The 20816-nt window shown below is 46.0% G+C and overlaps 1 protein-coding gene across 2 annotated transcripts in view; it reads left to right on the top strand.

Annotated features, from left to right (window-relative positions):
* The window catches only part of slc8a1b (solute carrier family 8 member 1b), a gene marked incomplete at both ends in the record, with an annotated part of 74371 nt that extends 54192 nt beyond the window's left edge, over window positions 1-20179 (top strand). For both annotated transcript variants that reach the window (XM_079169113.1, XM_079169114.1), the window contains 5 exons: window positions 2874-2973; window positions 13998-14183; window positions 14625-14714; window positions 19696-19799; window positions 19907-20179. In XM_079169113.1, the coding sequence (XP_079025239.1) occupies window positions 2874-2973; window positions 13998-14183; window positions 14625-14714; window positions 19696-19799; window positions 19907-20179 (753 nt within the window). The remainder of the gene's footprint in view (window positions 1-2873; window positions 2974-13997; window positions 14184-14624; window positions 14715-19695; window positions 19800-19906) is intronic.
* Window positions 20180-20816: the final 637 nt, after the last annotated feature.

The following is a 20816-nucleotide window of genomic DNA, read 5'->3' as shown; positions in this document are numbered from 1 at the left end:
TGACTCTGCTGCTGTGTAGACGCTGCGTGGCGCTGTCCGTGGTGCTGAAGGAGAAGATGGATTTATAAATGGTCTTGGATCTATTACACTCTTTAAACTACATCGCTGTGGAGGGTATTCAAACATAAAGAAAGAGTCTTTTATTAATGAACTAATCGCTTACTGGCCCGACCATCGGTCCCTCTGGACCATCTGATCCAGCACGAGCCGTCATGAAGTCCAGGTTGGATGTATTTCGTTCACTCTGACTTTGTTTGGCGCTTCATTTGACCTTCTCTAGAAGGTCGCAAACGTTCTTGTTTCGAGTTGTCTTGAACGCAGCGTTAGTTTATTGCCGCGATGCTTCGTTTCTGTTTTGAAGAGGAATCAAGAAAACAACACACGACCGATGGACCGACGGGAGGATCTCACCACACGAAGTTAACCGGCGTCCAGAGACGCAGCGCCCGTCAGCTGACTATTACTGATGGATCTGAGAACTCACACAGAATCACTCACACACCGCTTCAACGCAGGAAAGGATCGTGTGTGTGCGTCCTGTCCTTGTTCTCCGTCTCCCACGCAGACTCTTAAGACAAGCGTGGATGTAATTACCATGCATGTTGTGTGTGTGTGTGTGTGTGTGTGTGTGTGTGTGTGTGTGTGTGTGTGTGTGTGTGTGTGTACACTAATGCATGATCTCTGCTGCCGCTCCACCTACACACTCGACGGTTAATAACACCCAGTCATAGCTGCCCACTTGACAGCACGCTATACTTTGTCGAGTAGTTTCCTACATTAAACTGTGTGTCTGTGCCTGGAAGCAGATCCTGTAGTTACCTCAAGCACTCAGGTAGACGAGCTCAACAGCGTGAGAGCGTCTGACATAACAAGGAGACAAGGACACAAGGAGACAAGGAGGAAAGCTGCATTAATGAAGAGTTTACTTGAAAGTTGAAAGTTTCCTTTTGAAGTTAATTTCACCCAAACAAGTATCAAAAACAAACGTGACAGACAGCAGACGTCATAGTGAACATGCGTGAGTTATCAAGCTTTAAGCTTTGAGTTAAAACTGTTCCGAGCATCTCAGTGTCTGGTTGTTTCATGTCTGGTTGTCAGAATCAACTCAAACTCTACAGAACAGACCGAATCACGACCGTTTCAGAGCAACAGGTGTTTGAGTTTAACCAGTGACCGTGTTAACTGGTGACGAGTGCGTCCGTATTAACTCACGTAAATGTTTGAGGGAGACAAACACACACAGATGAGTCTGTATTTAAAACGCATTCGCATTCGGCTGAGAGTCACCAGTCAACACGGTCACCGGTTAGACTCAAACACCTGTTGCTCGTCATCTCTGGCTGCGAGCTGTGAAAACGTGTCGACGACCACCGGACTGTTTGTGACGGCCATTTTAAAAGCCTGTGAGTCTGTGTGCTGCTGTTTGACGTTCTGTTCATGAACACAGAGGTCAGAGGTCATCATCGAGTGAAAGTCTCTCTGGTGGAATGTTACATGTTGATCTGTGGACACTTGCTGATGTCTTCTACTCACTAACAGCACACGCATCTGGAAAGCCACTTTGTTTAAGCTGCGTTCTCATCTCTGCTGGTTAATGTGCTTCCATAGCTGGACAATCTATTGCTGTAGTTCTGCGTTCATTTACATTCGTCATCACTTCTACAAACTGTGAAAGGCTCCATAGAAAACTCATGAATTATGGTTCTGTGTTAGTGACAAACGGACGTGTTTCTTCATCATCGAGATGCTTAAAAACAAACGTTTGTTCAGAGAGAAAATGCTTAAAAGTGTAGATAATACGTGTGAGAAAGAGAGGTTTGTCATATAGCGATGAATTATTATGGGTCAGAGCAGCGATGTTGTGTCCTTCACACACATATTCAGACACAATCATCAGGATGTAAACACACACACACTGTCACCGACGGCGAAGCCTTCTGGAGTTCAGCCTCTTCCCCCGGGAGCACTGGTAACTGGGGATCGATCCGCTGGTCTTCCGACTAGAGGACGACCCGCTCTCCCTCTGAGCCGCAAACGCCCTGAGAGTTTCACGTGTGTGCACGTCTGCAGAGACACGTGCACACGCGTGATTAGCTCACGTGTGATTCACAGCAGACTAAAGAAACGAGCTGAACGGGAAAAACACAGAATCACGAAGAACGAGCCTCGATTATGGTTAAATAAACACTTCACATACAATAAGCGAAGTGTGTGTGTGTGTGTGTGTGTGTGTGTGTGTGTGTGTGTGTGTGTGTGTGTGTGTGTGTGTGTGTGTCTGTGTGTGTGTGTGTGTGTGTGTGTGTGTGTGTGTGTGTGTGTGTGTGTGTGTCTGTGCGCTCAGCAGCGCCGCACTCTTGACACCCCTAAGCCCTAAGCTTAAGATCCCAGTTTCCCTCTGAAGTGAAGAGAAAAGGAAGAAGCAATCCCCACTGCTACGCTAATTAGTGTGTGTGTGTGTGTGTGTGTGTGTGTGTGTGAGTGTTTGTGTGCCTCAGTTTCTTCCTTTTGAAGAAAACAATAAAGAGTGAATGAAGGAGACAAGGAAGAAAAAGGAAGGACAGAGGGATTATGTAAAGAAGGCTGGAATGACTCTAAAGCAGAGACACAAACATGTTCTGATTTAAAGACGTGTGTAAAGTTAAATGGTTCAGTCCTAAACCTCATCCCCTAACAACCCGGATCACACTCGTGCTGCAGCCGAACATTGTTCAAACCCACAGAACTTTATTTACATGTACAGTGGAGCTGCCCGAGTGTCTACACTGACTACACTGACTGTGGGAGAGTGCTGCTGAACGGACTCTGTCAGTTTGCTGTTCAGTGAGATGATGCGTCTCCCCTCTAACCGTCATTACTGTTCCTCTGTCCTCCAGAACACGGTGGACAAGCTGATAAAGAAGACCAACCTGGCTCTGCTGGTAGGAACCAACAGCTGGAGAGACCAGTTCATAGAAGCCATCACTGTGAGCGCAGGTAAGGCCTGTGTGTGTGTGTGTGTGTGTGTGTGTGTGTGTGTGTGTGTGTGTGTGTGTGTGTGTGAGTGTGTGTGTGTGTGTGTGTGTCATGCATCAAACTCACAGATTGTATAGTGGACATAGTCGTTGAGATGTCACTCAGTGGTTTGTGGACGGCCGATTAGAAGCCTTGAGCATCAAGGTTTTTGCAGCCAGTGAACAGGAAGTGACCACATCTGGACTGAGGAGGAGTGACGTAGAGACCTGTCAATCACTGTGTAGCTCCGCCCTAAAGCATCCCCTGCTTTATGGTCTGTGTGACTCTAAATGGACCATCATTTACTAAATGAACATCATGCTGTATTGAAGAAGACTTGAAACTAGAGATTGAGACCATAAACTCATGTTTACAATGTTTACTGAGGTAATAAATCAAGAGAGAAGTAGAGTCATTTTCTCATAGACTTCTATACAACCAGAGGAGTCGCCCCCTGGTGGACACTAGAGAGAATGCAGGTTTTGAGACACTTCCGCATCGGCTTCACTCTGCAGATCCGGAGGTTGCCGGCTGGTTAAGCTCCTAATCTTACCGGGGTCGTCTGAGGTGGTTTGAAGAGGCAGATGTGTGTGTGTGACGTATAAATTCTTCTTGATATGAACAGCTGCAGTTTTACAGTCTGTTGAGCTCCATGTGGTCCCCTGCTGTGTGTGTGTGTGTGTGTGTGTGTGTGTGTGTGTGTGTGTGTGTGTGTGTGTGTGTGTGTGTGTGTGTGTGTGTGTGTGTGTGTGTGTGTGTGTGTGTGTGTTCTAACGACCAATATAACCAAAACTATCAGGAATATCCCGTTTAATGTGCAGTTTTGCTACTTTCGTGATGCCGATTGGCATGTGTGAAAAATGAAATGTGTGTGTGTGTGTGCGTGTGTGTGTGTGTGTGTGTGTGTGTGTGTGTGTGTGCGTGTGTGTGTGTGCGTGTTTTTATGATCTCTAATGTTTCCTGGAAAGAGGAACCGTTCCCGGTTTGATGGTTTTGGACGGAAAACACTGACCAGATGGGAGATCATGTGATCATGTGGGGAGCAGTCGTGGTAGTGATTGTGTGTGTTTTCAGCCTCCACAACGACAGAAGAACAAGGATGTGTGTGTGTGTGTGTGTGTGAGTGTTCGTGTGGGATAGAGGGACGTAGAGAAAGAGGAGAATGTTTCACACTCATATCTTGTCGCTGTCGAGATCCGTCATACCGCCACGATGGTGATAACGTCACATGAAGAGGGAGGAACATGTGAACGGGGAGCGATAAGGAGTGCGTGAGCGAGACGGAGACCGTATATCATGCAGAGATCCACAGAGACGGAGAGAGATTGCATGCAGCCAGGAAAGACATCCATTGAACATGCACAGTGGGAAAGAAAGAGAACGCATGTAAATATAGAATGTGATGCATGGAATAAAAGAGCGCACGTTTGAAGATGAAGTAGGATAAAAGGGACGAAGAGGTGAAAGGAATTCATGCAACAAGTGAGCTGGTTAAAGAGAGGAAAACTGGTCGAGAACAGGAAATAGATGAAGCATCTTCTTTTACTGTTTCACTGCAGAATCTTCTCAGTTCAGTGGTTGGTAGTGGTCAGTAGCCCTCTGGAGGCCGGATCACAGTACTGCAGCTCAGCAACAGCAGGAAGTTCTTCAGAGTGATTTCATGATTATTATAAGAAAATCTGTGTTACAGCTACAGTACATCAAGAGATCCAGGTTTCATGAGCTGCACATACGGAAAACCAAATCCCTTCAAAGAGGAGCAACGCATTCATTCATTCATTCATTCATTCATTCATTTATTAGACATTTGTTGCTCTCAGATAATCGCTCAGAGTGTGTAGTTGGACAAAAATGCCCAATCACTTAAGTGCCTTCCAATAACTTTATCCTTTGTGTGTGTGTGTGTGTGTGTGTGTGTGTTTGTGTGTGTGTGTGTGTGTGTGTGTGTGTGTGTGTAGTTGTGTGTGTGTGTGTGTGTGTGTGTTTGTGTGTAGCTGTGTGTGTGTGTAGCTGTGTGTGTGTGTGTGTGTGTGTGTGTGTGTGTGTGTGTGTGTAGTTGTGTGTGTGTGTGTGTGTGTGTAGCTGTGTGTGTGTGTGTGTGTGTGTGTAGTTGTGTGTGTGGGTGTAGTTGTGTGTGTGTGTGTGTGTAGCTGTGTGTGTGTGTGTGTAGCTGTGTGTGTGTGTGTGTGTGTGTAGCTGTGTGTGTGTGTGTGTGTAGCTGTGTGTGTGTGTGTGTGTGTTTGTTTGTGCTTTAGTCAGCCAGCCTTTGTTGGCGAGCTGATGCCATTAATGAAAAGGCCTCTTCGCTTTCTTATCTTGGATTAGCTTGTCTAGGCTGACAGAGTGTAAGTGTGTGTGTGTGTGTGTGTGTGCGTGTGTGTGTGTGTGTGTGTGTTAAAGACAGTGAGTTTGGTTTCCACTCAAGGAAAGGCTCTCACACACACACATAATGTCTTCATTAGATTGTAATCACACAGAGATTGAAAATGAAAAGCTTTCACCATATTTCTAACCCGCAAACTGTAACGAGTCAACTGTATGCACACACACACACACACAAACACACACACAAACACACACACAAACAAACACACACACAAACACAGACACACACACACAGACACGTGAAGTTGTCAGGCCGAATCAGTCTCAGACCCACATCAGGCTGGAGAGTGATTGGTTTTTCGGGGCCTTTAAACCTGAAGCTGAGTGTGTTTGGGTTCAAAATGGTGGAGATCAAGAGCTGATTGGATGCTTACCGATCAAACTGGCAGCTGATTGGACGTCCAGCTGGGAAACGACTGATTAGGGTGGAAACTCATTTCTAGCATGTTTGTCTGCTCTCTTTGTTTGCAGAGAGGAGAGAAAACACAAAACGATTACTTTTAAAAGATGAGAACCATCAGGTGCATGCTGAGCAAACAAGTTATTGTATTTTATGAAAATATAGAACGTAGTGTGAAGATGTGGTACGTAATTGGGACTCAGCAACAAAGACAACACGCCGAGAGGTTTGGAAGCTGGGATCAATCTGAAATCAATTACTTTCGTGATCATTACCGCGAGCACAGGACTCATTCACACCCAGCGTGTTTGAAAGTGTTTATCTGAACCTTGGAGGGTTTCCTCTTCTGGCTCCGTTAATCTGCTAAAGTTAAAACAACGCCAACTTGTGCGGCACCAGATAAACTCATTGCAACGCCTGGAAACACAAGATAAATGCTGTGTGTGTTTAATCAAACACGGTTAAAACAAGCTGCAATGTACATGTTTGATACTGTGTGACGCTCGTATTGTGTGTTTCTTTGTGTGTCTACCAAAAGAACAGTCCAGTTGTGTTTAGCTTAAGAAGGGATTGTGGCGCACCTCGACTTACCTCATCAATCAGCAAAGATGAAGGTGCATTAAATGGCTTCTGGTGGGTTTATCCTTCTCTACAGTTCCAGCCCTGTAACACTCTTTTTCCCTGCACTGCACTCTCTTTCCATTGCTCCCACCATCCTCCAATTCATCTCCAAACAAAGGAGGAAGGTCAGAGATTAATTACTTCTCCTGTGGAATACAAATGTGTTGAGGCCGTGATGGAGGCACGAAGCGGGAAAAGAGGGGGCCGGGTCAGGGTCACCGCTTCTGGGCTTTCAACCTGCTAGATGGACGGATGATGGACGGTTAAAGGATGCATGGATGGATGGTTGATGGACGGATGGATGATGGATGGATAGAGGGATGGATGTATGGTTGGTGGACAGATAGAGGGTTGATGGATGGATGGATGATGGATGGATGGATGATGGATGGATGGATGATGGATGATGGATGGATGGATGATGGATGGATGGATGGATGGATGATGGATGGATGGATGATGGATGGATGGATGATGGATGGATGGATGATGGATGGATGGATGATGGATGGATGGATGATGGACGGATGGATGATGGATGGATGGATGATGGATGATGGATGGATGGATGATGGATGGATGAACTGATGGATGGATAGAGGGATGGATGGACGGTTGGTGGACAGATAGAGGGTTGATGGATGGATGGATGATGGATGGATGGATGATGGATGGATGGATGATGGATGATGGATGGATGGATGATGGATGGATGGATGGATGGATGATGGATGGATGGATGATGGATGGATGGATGATGGATGGATGGATGATGGACGGATGGATGATGGATGGGAGTGTTGTAGATAAGAGAAGAGGAAGGTTGAGACCAAAGATGATGTTTACGTGTTGATTAATAAAACTTCTTCTACTTCAACTTAGCTTACTGAAAAGGAAAGAAGGAAAAAGAGAGAGAGAGAATGGAAGAGCAACATGGAGAGAAAAATGATTCTGAAGTTTCTCATTAAATAAACTAAAACGTGTCCGAACAGAAAAGGAAGGAAAATATGATGAAGGACAGTTAATATCTCTACAACCTGAGACATCTGATCGTGTCTTTGTGGACACAACATGTGGACTTGACACACTTTTTAACAGCTGAACACACATGTAGCCACACACACACACACACACTTACACAAAAGCCCAAAATGGAGACATGCTGTAACTTGGCGGCTTAAACACACACCGCTGGTTCAAGAGCTTGAACGAGTCCGGAGCGGCTGCCGCTGATACGCTGCTGGATGTAAACCTCACTGATAAGCTGGCTTTGTCTGATCTCATCTCTCCATCATCCGGCCTAACTCTCTCTTATCTCCTCTCAAACGTATTAGATTCAAATAAAGATTAAAATCACTTTAAAGTAGACTCATATGTATTCTTCGTCTTCTACCGAAGACATTTAGAATTTCCCATTTCCTCTTGTGAAGAGATTAAGATCTTGATGTGTAGAAGATTTCCCAGAAATCATTTTGGTCTCATGTATGGCAGCAAAAATAAGAGAAATCTGCTGCTGCTTATCAGTTTATCAGTTCAATTAGGGAAAGATTGCAGATTTGGAACAGCTTTTCTGCTATAAATGGCAGCCACGGAAAGACATTTAAAATCTGCCGAGACTTAACCTCCAGGTCATCACATCATAACAACGATCTGGCACTTCACACGGCACACATGGACACGCAACGCTGCAGAGACCACGGCATTCATCTCCGAGCAAGAAACCTGCATTTAGCCATTAAAGCAGTCTGAAATGTCAGCGTGTGTGTGTGTGTGTGTGTGTGTGTGTGTGTGTGTGTGTGTGTGTGTGTGTGTGTGTGTGTGTGTGTGTGTGTGTGTGTGTGTGTGTGTGTGTGTGTGTGTGTGTGTGTGTGTGCGTGCGTGTGTGTGTGTGTTCTCTGACCTGTTTTACCTTGTTCCCTTCTTTTTGTGTCGGTTGCTAATGGAGACTTTCCCCCCAGAAAAGCTAACACGGGGAGCGATGACGTGTGTCGTCGTGCGGGTACAGTCTGGTCAGCAGCTTTGTAGTTTTGAGTCCTTAATGCATTTGTTGACATTTACGTCGTCGTTCTTTAAGAGCGTGACCTTTTTAGTTGTTATTATATTCCGTGTTTCCTGGTACCTTGAAGGATGCAGGTTGTTCCTCCAGCCCACACAGGACAGGAAGCGATCCCCTCCTGAAGGGAAGATGAGACACGGCGGAGATAATCGTCCTTCTGTGCAACTAAAAAAAGCTTTTTAGGTTTAGCTGAAGCTAGTTAGAGTCGGCTAATCAAGTGGGTCAGAACAAGACCGACCAGACAAACTGGAACACTTTAGTCACAGTTCGTCACGTTGGTGATGAAAACCACGGAGACAAATAGATTCCAACAGAAACGAGGATCCAGTCTGGATGATGTATACCTAAACATGGGAGGGTCTTGCACAGGCGCACTGAACGCCCGCGTTGTCGTAAGAAAATGTACAAAAAAATATGTTTTCATACTGACCGTTGATGATACTTTGCTCCGTTAATCAAAAGTCATAAACTCTTGCCATGACTCAGAGACATGCCGGACAACCCGCTGGACCCGAACCTTTTAAAACTATGTTTATTGATTTATGTGACAGGAACAATACAGAGAGGAGTTGTTACATTTAAACAAAGTGCAACCGAGGTAACGCACGTCGAACGAGGTAATACTTTAAAGAACATATTGTTGTCTGACTAAGAGCACAGCCACCAACCAAAAGGGACAAGATGGAGAAAAGAGAAAATCAATGAGAATGAAATGACGGTGGAGAGAAGGATTAATGTGCAACCGCTCCACACTCCACTGCCCTCTAATTACTGAGTCCACATCACCGGCTCCTCTGAGAGAGAAGAGAGTACGCAGGTAATACCACCATCCATCGGTTATCGTCCTCTCACCCGGGGGGCCGGGTCGCCGGGTAGTCCAGTCCTCCCTCTCCCCAGCTACCATCGCTTCCTGTGGAGCCACGAGGCGTTCAAAGACCTGGACGAGATCTGGGTCAACGTCTAGGCCTCTTACCTGTTGGATACGCCCAATAAACAACTTCATCTGGTGCCTTTCAACATGACGGAGCTCCTCGCCCCGTCTCTGAGGCTGAGCCCAGCCGACCCTACGAAGGAAGCTCATTTCAGCCGCTTGTATCCGCGATCTCGTTCATTCGGTCTCTACCCGAAGCTCCGGACCGTAGTTTAGAGTGTGAACGTGGATGGACTGGTAAACAGAGAGCCGTCCCTTGTGGCTCAGCTAGCTAAGAAAGAATAACAAGAAGAAGAAGAAGAAGAAAGTGGAAGCATGGAAGTAGTTCTAGCTACTGAGGGTTGAATTCTTCTTCTTTTTCTTCATCTTATTGCTCTTTGAACTCGTGCCAAAGATGCATTTTAGTTGTGATGGGCTCAAACGTGTCTTTGATATTCAGCAGAGAGATTGTTTCTCTCTCTGCAGAGCGACAGTTCATGTCGCCTCCCGTCTGTCCCGGCTGTGCATTAACTGTAATTTGCATCATGCAGACGGTGAATGACAATGAAGGGACGGCTCAGCGACTGATGATTTAATTGATTTGGTGACAAACGGACTGATTGGCTCCTTCACTGACGTCTGGCACAGAGAGACAAAAGGAAATGAGCGTTATGAATCCCTCTTTGACCCTGTTGTTCTTCCACACACACACTTACACACACACTCACACAGACGTCAGGACTTGTGGAGAGATGCCAAGTGAGGGGGCTGCATCACAGTCTGAGGTTCTGTTTCCTGCTCAAGGGCACCTCTGCAGAGCCCAGGTGGTGAACTGGCACCTCTCTGTAACGTGATCCAGTGCTGGACTTGAACCTGTCACAAGTCCTCACAATCTGATCCACTGCTGCAAAAAATCAAACGAGTCTACGTGGATATATATACATATATATATATATATAGTACAGTTAAACTGTTAGAGACACTGGTTGAAATCCTTATTTATTTGTGTACTGACGGTCTGACTGACATCTTTTTATTTTGTAACGGCTTCATTTCTGTGACCGTAACTTATTGAAAACAACACTAACGAGACGCACAAACTGCCTGACGATGCACGGATGAATGGCTGTGATATTTCCCACCATGCACTGGGTGTGTGATGTTCTTGCCTCCGTTTGCGTCTGTGCATCCTTTTTCTCTTCGTACATGCCAAACGGAGACTGTCCTGCTTTAGAGTGTGTGTGTGTGTGTGTGTGTGTGTGTGTGTGTGTGTGTGTGTGTGTGTGTGTGTGTGTGTGTGTTAGCCGTATGAAGACATGTCTCTCCCTCTTCTTCCGTAATGGAAGGTGATTGAAGGCTTGTTTTGGGGCGAGTTTTCTGCACAGGAGCTCATTTGTCCACATCAGTTTCAAAGTGTGTGTTTGTGTTTGCGTGTGTGTGTGTGTTCGTGTCCGTGTGTGTAGACACACACACACACCTCACTTGGCTCGCAGCATGAAGAAATGAGCTGCAGTCCCACATCTGCACTGACCTATGAAAACGCAGCTTGTGGGCACGCTCAGTGAGCAGCAAGAGATAACACACACACACACACACACCGACACCTCTGCAGTGCCAGAGAGAGAGAGTATTGATGTGTGTGTGTGTGTGTGTGTGTGTGTGTGTGTGTGTGTGTGTGTGTGTGTGTGTGTCAGATTAGATACTTCTTGATGTCGAGCACAGTAGCATGCTAGTTCCTCTCACTAGAAAATCCTCAGTGAGCAGCTGCCAGATTAGCACCAGACGCTTACCGACATGATACAGTTGTATCAGCGTTGCTTTGTCCTCCTGAGGCCCAATGAACAGCAGAGACGGCGGCTCTGAGGAGGCTGTCTCTGGCAGTTAGGGACTGACAATAGGTGTTGGAGGGATGAGGGAGATTTAGAGGGATGAAGCAAGAAAGTGACAGAGAATACTCAACTAATATAAAGGCTGTATCAGCAGAGTGTGACCGAGGATGGAAGGACTGTGTAAGACGGAGAGAGGGAGAAGAAGAAGGGATTGCTTTTGGAGCTTTTTGTTGCCCAACCACAGCAACGTATCCTCGTCCTCTTCCAAAAAACATGTTGTTCTTTTTTTGGTGTCCAGCAACACGAGGCGACCCGCCTCAGCAATGCAGAACCTGTGTAGGAAACAAGAGGACTTGGTTAGCTGTTGAGAAAGATGTCTGCTTCAGGGTTAGCATAGCTACAGCATTAGCATCACGCGTTGCTTTTGGTTTTCATATGCGACACAAACTCCTGCTGTGTTCAGGGCCGTCCGTCCACCCCGACCTGCTCCCTGTGATCGCTTTAACGTGGGCTGCCTACAGATTGATTCGTTGGGTGATACATGAATTATAGTGCATCACCTTTTTGTAGCTGCAGAACAGCCTGAACACGTCGCTCGCTGCAGAACGAGAGACCTGAGCTCTACGGGAAACATTTGTTCGTCATTTTCTCAACAGTCGTTCATCCGACTGGCTTCAGATTCGGAAGGCGTGTTGCTGATGACACGAGGAAGTTCTGTGTCGAGTGTGAAGTCGTTTTCATGAGCGGCTCTTGAGGAAGCTGCAGACACGTGCGCTGATCCAGTAGCACACGAGTGACATATATGAGAGTGGAAACCTTTATTCTCATTTCAATGTAACTATTCTCCCAAAGTGGCCACATTACATCGAGACTTCCCCGCCCACGTAATGAGCGCCCACATGATAGAAAGAGAGGCCGTTATAAAAGAGCACATATAATTATTAGAGATGATTATCAGACAGCCAGTTGGAAACGGCTCCATTCATCCATTACAGGCTGTGTGGGAGGCAAGGAGGCGTGCTGGAAGTAAGAAGGTGACACAACTCAAGTGGAGAGTCTTGTTTTATAATTCATCCCTGTGTGTGTGTGTGTGTGTGTGTGTGTGTGTGTGTGTGTGTGTGTGTGTGTGTGTGTGTGTGTGTGTGTGTGTGTGTGTATGATCATTGACCTCCTCCTGTTCATTTATAGTGATTTGATTTGCTGACCCTGAGAGGGAAGCATCTATTTTTAATGACATTAGAAGGTGCGTGACCCCTGAAGGGAGCTGCCGGCCTGATTAAAGTTCACTAGTCTGTGTTTAACCGGCTCATTCACACTGATTGCTCAACACTCAGCCTGGAGGTGGTTCCTTGACTCTCTTGTAACTTCATTCTTCCAACAGAAGGTCAGCGCTCAACGTGCAAACAGCCGCGGCTGCATTTGTGTTTACAAATCGTCGTGGTTTTAAGACGAGCGAAGACAAATTTCTTTCTGCGGATGATTTCCTGTTTTTATCGTCTGTTGTGACAGATTCAGCCAAAGCGGATGCATTCATGCATTCATGCATTCAATCCCAAAAGACACGTTTCTAAAGCAGGTGATGTCTCCGTCACTGAGACCAGCGTCTGCGTCTGAGAGAGTTTCTGTCTGAGCTTCTGGTTTCCACAGTTTTCTTTTACAAAATTTCAAAAAGAATGAATCTTTTTTACGAGCCTTTAATCCAATCAATGAATGACTTGAAGTCATATTTACATAATGGGGAATGTTTACATTACAAACAATAAGCTGGATCTTTCTTTCCTACACAAACAAGAACAAACTCACTCACATCAGGACTGAGATGAAGGTTTCATCAGATGTCTCTGAACATAGACAGACGCTTTTCTTCTTCTTTGGTTTCGTTTGCATTTGAATGCATCACCGGCTCTCAGAAGGTCAACAGTCAGTGGATGATCGATGAGATAAGATTACCCAGTCAGCATGTTTCAGGTCGTCTCCTTTATTCATGTGACTCTAAATGAAGCAGAACAACAGCTACACACAGAGGAGTGTATCGACTGCTAACAGTGTGTGTGTGTGTGTGTGTGATGTCATTATCAAAGTCTAATCATTGCCTCAGGATATGGACTACAGCCAACCACATGCTGTTAGTCTCACACACACACACACACACACACACACACACACACACACCTGCCGGTCAGGGGAAGTCATGTCTGGATTTTTAATTTCTGTCTCTTTAGATTTGCGTTCATAATGTTTCTGTCTGTTGGAGTTAAAGAGACGCAGACGGAGTCCTTTAATCCTCCTTCAGCTCAGGTGTCATGGACAGATAACAGATTATATAATCTATTATAAAATAACAGATTATATCATCTATTATAAAATAACAGATTATATAATCTATTATAAAATAACAGATTATATAATCTATTATAAAATACCAGATTATATCATCTATTATAAAATAACAGTTGAGTTTATCGAATCCTCAATAAAGACAGAATGTGTCTGATACCAGATTGTATTTGAGGAGACCGGAGGTCTTCGGTTCCTCCTGTAAGAAACCAGCTGGAGTGATGACATTTGTTCTGCACATGCTCAGTAAGATTCTCTCGCTGCCTGTGGAGAATCAGGATCATTTCACCTCGGCAGGAACTTGAAACGGATTTTAAAGTCTAAAGTTCAGATGAGTGTGAATTCAATTGATTTGATGTCGTCTCACAGGAAATCAAATGTGACCTGAAACAGGAAGTGAATGATCCATTATTATGATTATTTGTCTGACGCTGCCATCTCTCTCCTCTTTAACCCGTCTTTGTGCAGGCGAGGACGACGACGACGACGAGTGCGGCGAGGAGAAGCTGCCGTCGTGTTTCGACTACGTCATGCACTTCCTCACCGTCTTCTGGAAGGTTCTGTTCGCCTTCGTCCCGCCCACCGACTACTGGAACGGCTGGGCCTGCTTCGTGGTGTCCATCTGCATGATCGGGCTGCTCACCGCCGTCATCGGTACGACGCCGGCCGAGTGTTAAGATTCTGACATAAACGATGAAGTATTGAAGCGAGGACGTTATGAGACGTGTTTATAGGACGTTTGGTGTTTAAGGGGAGAGCAGGGTAACAATAGATATTACTGTGATTACTGACATTAAGACAATCATTTCATGTATTACTAGTTTTCTGAAATGTTGTGTTTAAATATGCAAATGAGTCATTATCTACTGGGAACTTTTGGTGAATTTAGGAGAAATCTACAGACGCAAAGAGACCAAGTAATAAAACAAATGTTTTCTCTCCTCTCGTGTGAAAGAAGACGAGTTATGGAGGAAATATCGATAAACTCCTGTCGTGTCTCCAGGACGCTTTGTGATCTACGGTGTTGGATGTTGATCTGGATTTAAACAGGTTTAATAGAAGCGTGATGATAATGTTCCCTTCGTGTGGTTCCAGGCGACCTGGCCTCTCACTTCGGCTGCACGGTGGGCCTGAAGGACTCCGTCACCGCGGTCGTGTTCGTCGCGTTGGGAACCTCTGTGCCAGGTGAGAGAGTGAACAATCATCATCTTAAATATTCTGCTGCTGGACGTTACTCACAGACCTTTCCTCTCTTTGGTATTTAGCTTCTGAAAACCTTCATGAGCATGAAAGCCTGAGGTCTCTGTGCTCATCGCTGACTCCTATTCAGACAGTGAACCTTGACTTGTTCTCTTCCTTTGCTTCCGTCTTCATCACCGGCCCTTCATTCATCTCCTCTCTTCAGCGGAGACGCTGCAGAATGAAAGCTGCTGCTGTGTTTCTGTTTGTTAAGCCTCAATAAGTTTAAGCTCATTTAAACTGAAATCACGTAAAACAAATCAGCGGCAGAAAGGCAGCAGAGGTTTCACATGTAGGGAGATGAGTGAGCACATGAAACACGTAAAGCTCACATTCCAGAAAGTGAAATGTTTGGGGGTGATGTGTTTATGGATATTTACATTTACATTCCTGTCACAGTTGGTCTTTAACGAGCAGCAGGAGGAGGAGGAGCTTCTACATTTACAGAGGAACAAGAGAACATTTCAATTAACAAGAGAATGAATCAAAGTTACTACGAGGAACCTTTAGCTGCTTATAAAACAGTTTAGCACTCGATGTGACCTTTGTTATTAAACAATATTTCTATATTACGAGGTTACTAACTTCTGTTATTGTGGTTGTACAGCAGTCCCATGTTACTACATAAACACTAAACTAGTTCTTACTGACAGTATACGGCAGGTTCACCAGAAACTCCTTCAGCTCAGACTCCAGAGACCCGTACTGATGGAGCCGCTGGAGGGAAGGGGGGCACGCGAGAACCAGAACCAGAACCAGACAGTCAGACCCTGCTGCAGTAAACCGAGAGGTTTTCTAAAGAGAGTCTGGCAGCTGCAGATCTTTACGTCACCAAAATCAACACAAAACAAAGGATCCTTGTTGGAACTTTAAATAAACACATTAGTCAAAATAAACTAAATGTGTTCACATTAAACGCAATGAACGCGGCGCGAATCGCGTTCATCGCGTTCATCGCGTCAGTCCGGTATCGGCAGTGTTTGTGTTCATCCGCGTTCATCGTGCATGTCCCTGGACGCGCCGGAGAGGGGGCGTGGCTTATCAGCCTGAAAGCCGTTCAACTGTCCGCCATCAACCGTAGAAAAATCTCCTCTATTTCTGCTCAGTACGTGTTGTGGAAGTCCCAGATATCACGGGAAACTAAACGCCGTCATGTCTGGTTCATAACATAGTCCGGAGGAGCTCCGTGGATTTCATCGAGCTCACTGTGTCTAGCGAGCCACACGTCTGTTTACTACAGCTGTATGAACACAAAATAAACTGACTTGGCTGTGATTTAACGGCAATAAACCGACAAAAAGGGACTCCGAAATAACTACGTAATGATGCCGATTTGTACTTGTTTTCTCAATGGAGCTCGGATCGATCGGTGCTATGCTATGCTAACATTATAGCAGCTCCATCAATGTACACACATAGTCTGGTCTCTACTGATATGAGGGGTCGTAGAGCTCTGGGTGAACATGGCGGCTACAGCATTTATTTCCTGATTCAACAACAGCAGGACTTCACTGATGACGTAGCAACTCAACGCTGATTGGCTATCGCGCTGGAACGTCACGCGATTTTTTCGCAGAAGTTCAAATATTTCAACTTCTGGGTTTGGGGCGATTCGGCGTTGTGACGCGTCAATCGCGCCATCGCGTTCATCGCGTCTGTACATAGACTTTGTATGTAATCTCGCCGCGTTCATCGCGTTTGGTGTGAACACACCTTAAGACTTTATTGAATGAAAGGTTTCTCCATGAGGGACCCAGTTCACCTCCCAGTCCCTCCAGCGTAGAGGAAGTCTGCAGACAGCAGCACCCTCTAAATAAGAAGAATGACCGTCCACTGCTACGGACGACTAAATATGTTTTAACCTTGGCATGGTCTCCTGCCTCCGCACACACACACACACACACACACACACACACACACACACACACACACACACACACACACACACATGCAGACATGGAGCACATGATTGATGTATAACATGCAGACACATTAACAACAGGGCAACTGTAATTACTTTGAGAAACAGACTCACACAGTTATATACTTGCAACATATTACATTTTAAAGGAGATTTCGCCCACTCTGCACACACACACACACATGCACACACACACTTGTACTGTGAGCAGCGTGTGTTATTAGCATGAGGCTATTTGTCATGTCAGGCTCAGGTGGTGTCTGTCCTCCCTTTCAAGGAGCTCAGGGGGAAAACAAGTGATGTATTACAGACTATTACACACACTCATACATAAACACTTTGAAAGATGTATGCACACATAAAGAAAATGTAATATTTACACACACACACACCTACACACACACACACAGAAAAACATGCTCGCTGATGGCTGTGTGTGCGTACAAAATGTGTACGCACACACAGCTGCTTATAACACAGAAATACACACACGGACACACAATTTGTTGAGCTGCAGAATGGAAACAAAGTGGTTCAGCCTTTCTGAGGCTCTCAGCCTTGTTAACCGAACCTCCCGTGGCCCACACACACACACACACACACACACACACACACACACACACACACACACACACACACACACACACACACAGAAACAGACCTCAAGTCCTGTGGTTATTACTGTTTATAAAACCCATTCTGTGCTGTGGTTTCATGACGATTAACCTCGTTTATCACAAGCCAACTCCCCCACACAGTCTCACACTCACACACACACACACACGCACACACACACACACTCTCACACACACACACACACACACACAGATACAGGAAGAAAACAGTGGGAGTGGAGCTTTTAAGAAACTAACATTTGTTGTAGGTTTGGGATTGAGCCTCTTAAGTTAACGACTCCAGAGTTTATGTGAGAACATCTCCTCCGTATCGCTTCATGTCGGCCTCATAAACTCAATAAATACATTGAGACTGAGGGAAATGCACCGCCGGCTCAACGGCATAAACAACAGTTACATTAGAAAACCCAAACGTGCATCCCTACAAATATATTGCACTGAGAGAAATCACATTCATTTCCTTAGATAGAGCTCCAGAGGTTGTATGAAAACAGCCTAATGTGTGTCACCTGCTGTCTGTCGTCACCATCAAACGTTCCACTGGCCAACGTTTGATCCACGACCAGGAATAACGAGAACTAAGAACCAGATTCCTTTATAATTGCTTGTGAATATTCATGAGCCCGAGAGGATGGACCCGAGTGTTTTATGAGGAGCCCTGACCTCGCCCTCCATCGCCACCATCAGGATGAATAACGTCCACGTGCAGACAGATTGCCACACTGTTAAACGGAGCAGAAGAGAGAGGGATGAGAGGAAGGATGAGGGAGGGAGAGAGAGAGAGAGAGAGAGAGAGAGAGACGGGTTGATTGACGGGACGGGAGAGGAAAAGGGCAGAAACACTCTCGAGGGAGAAATACACTCACACAGAAGGAGCTGCAGAGTGAAACCTGTTTCTCAACCACACACACACTCTCACACACACACACACACACACACACACACTCACACTCACCCACTCAGTCGTGCACACCAGCACTCTTTAGACCAATTGCTGCACACAGACGCACTCAGGCCTCCTCCAGCTGGTGGAGGCTTGGCGTCAGATTGGACCCAGGTGACGTAGTTCACCAACACACACAGACGTGTTCATGCATGCACAGAAACACACACACACACACATGAATATTAAGCCTCAACACACACACACACACACACTTAAGTCCAGCAGACCTGTCCCTGAGGCTTTAAGGTGCATGGGGAGATTTATCTTTACTGCCTCTCCCCTCCTCCTCTTCCTCCTCTTCCTCGTCCTCTTCCTCTCTTCCGTCGCCAGCTTGGCTTCCACTTCAAGAACAGCCCTTTGCTGCCTCTCGCTGTATCTGGCAGATAGAAGCCAGAGGACACGAGAGACTAACGGAGAGAGGATGGCAAAGAAACGAGTGAGAGATAAGAGCGAACTGACCGTTTGGCTATTTCTGCTCCATCGGAGAAAGAGCTTATTGTTGAGATTTGGCGAGTTCTGCAGCGTTCCTCTCAGTGCCACGAGGAAGAGCGGCGCTTTGGAGCTGCTGTAGTCTGGGGGGGGGGGGGGGGGGGGGGGGGACCAGGCGGCGCAATTCCACCTAAATTATTGATCTTGGACCAAATTCTGTCTGTTCTGCCAGTAAAACAGAACATGTAACAGGATTAAAGATTGTGCTTTCTAATTTAAGGTTTCCGGACTAAATGTGGGAAACAGGATTTTCACATCGTTCTGTTTTTAATAATTAATAATTACGAGTGTTTATCCAGAGCGTTCTTGTGTAACGAGGTCAGGAGCTCACTCGTGTAAATATGTTCGTACTGTAGAACGTTCAGTCATTTCATTTACACTGATGCTACGGGCAGTATGCCACGGCCTCGTCCTTCTATAGACTCGACTATAATTAGTCAACACTGTGGAGGGTCAATGACACAACGCTTATGTAAAGAAAAAGACTTTGTTGTCTTCCTTCTATTAACGGAACACAAAGAATGAAGCATAAGCTGCAAAAACAACAAGATACAAAAAACATACAGAACAAGATACTAGACACAAAATAATACAAATATTAATACAAGTGGTGTAAATAAACAACAGTAACAGCAGTTTCTGAAGATGTTTGTGTTGCATCATGTCAGTCAGTGGTATGAGAGAATAAACTCATGTTTACAATGTTTACTGAGGTAATAAATCAAGAGAGAAGTAGAGTCATTTTCTCATAGACTTCTATACAACCAGAGGAGTCGCCCCCTGGTGGACACTAGAGAGAATGCAGCTTTAACACATGAAGCCGTCTGTTCCCAACAAACGTCCACTTGTGATGAGAACCCGTTGAGGTTCGTGTGTTTATGGAAAATGCAAAATGTGCCCAAATGTGATCAGTCGACCTCCTTTTTCTTCCACCAGATACTTTTGCCAGTAAGGTGGCTGCGACCCAGGACCAGTACGCAGACGCCTCCATCGGTAACGTGACGGGCTCCAACGCCGTCAACGTGTTCCTGGGCATCGGGGTGAGTCCAGCTCATTGAGTCACGTCGGTTAACGTGATACGTAACTGTGTGAGCGCTATTCTTTATGAAACAACGTTATTCAGTTTGACTGTGCTGCTGCTCGACAGGTGGCGTGGTCCATCGCCGCCATCTACCACAACAGCAGGGGGGAGGAGTTCAGGGTGGACCCGGGCAAGCTGGCCTTCTCCGTCACGCTCTTCACCATCTTCGCCTTCATCGCGGTCGGCGTGCTGATGTACCGACGGCGGCCGGAGATCGGCGGGGAGCTGGGGGGGCCGCGGACGGCCAAGGTCCTGACCTCCATGCTGTTCGTCAGCCTGTGGCTCCTCTACATCCTCTTCTCATCACTGGAGGCCTACTGCCACATCCAGGGCTTCTAAAGAGGACCCGGGAGACGACGGAAGGGGAACCGAAGGAGAAACACGGAGGAAACCATCGATCTATCACTCCCTCCCTTTACGCAATAGATTGATTGAACAGGCGAATGGATGTACGGATGAAGGAGGACGCATTGAAGCATCGAAAAACAGAATGGAAGGAAATACGGACGCATGGAAGGATGACGACAAAACAGGAAAATCACAGGAGCTGGAGAGAAGCTGGAAGAAGAGGAAGAAGAGGAAGAAGAAGAAGAGGAGGGTAAATGTCAGAAGAAGGAATAAAATAAGGAATACTTTTTTTTTGGTCTTGATCTATAAATCCAAACCAAGCAAGTTGTCTTAAACCCCCCGTATTAAATACACGAGACTCTGGTTCAACCGCAAAGAAATGAAGATGAGTTTTAACAAACCGAGGAGCGGATGTGTGGCTTCATTCCCCCCCCCCCCCTCCCTCCCCTCCCCCCCCCCCCCGCAGTCGCTGCTCCCAACGTCCACCTACAGTAAGAGACACGAGACGGATCAGTACGTCCATGCATGACCAGACGACACTGAACACACGATCAGAAGAAACCTGGATATAAACCGCCGCAACTGTTTAACGACAACAAACTGTGTGTGTGTGCGTGTGTGTGTGTGT

This window comes from Pholis gunnellus (genome assembly GCF_910591455.1).
Source record: "Pholis gunnellus genome assembly, chromosome: 11".
In the NCBI taxonomy this organism is placed as follows: domain Eukaryota; kingdom Metazoa; phylum Chordata; class Actinopteri; order Perciformes; family Pholidae; genus Pholis; species Pholis gunnellus.
The sequence above is the reverse complement of the archived record's forward strand: the minus strand, read 5'-3'. Positions and strand labels throughout refer to the sequence as shown.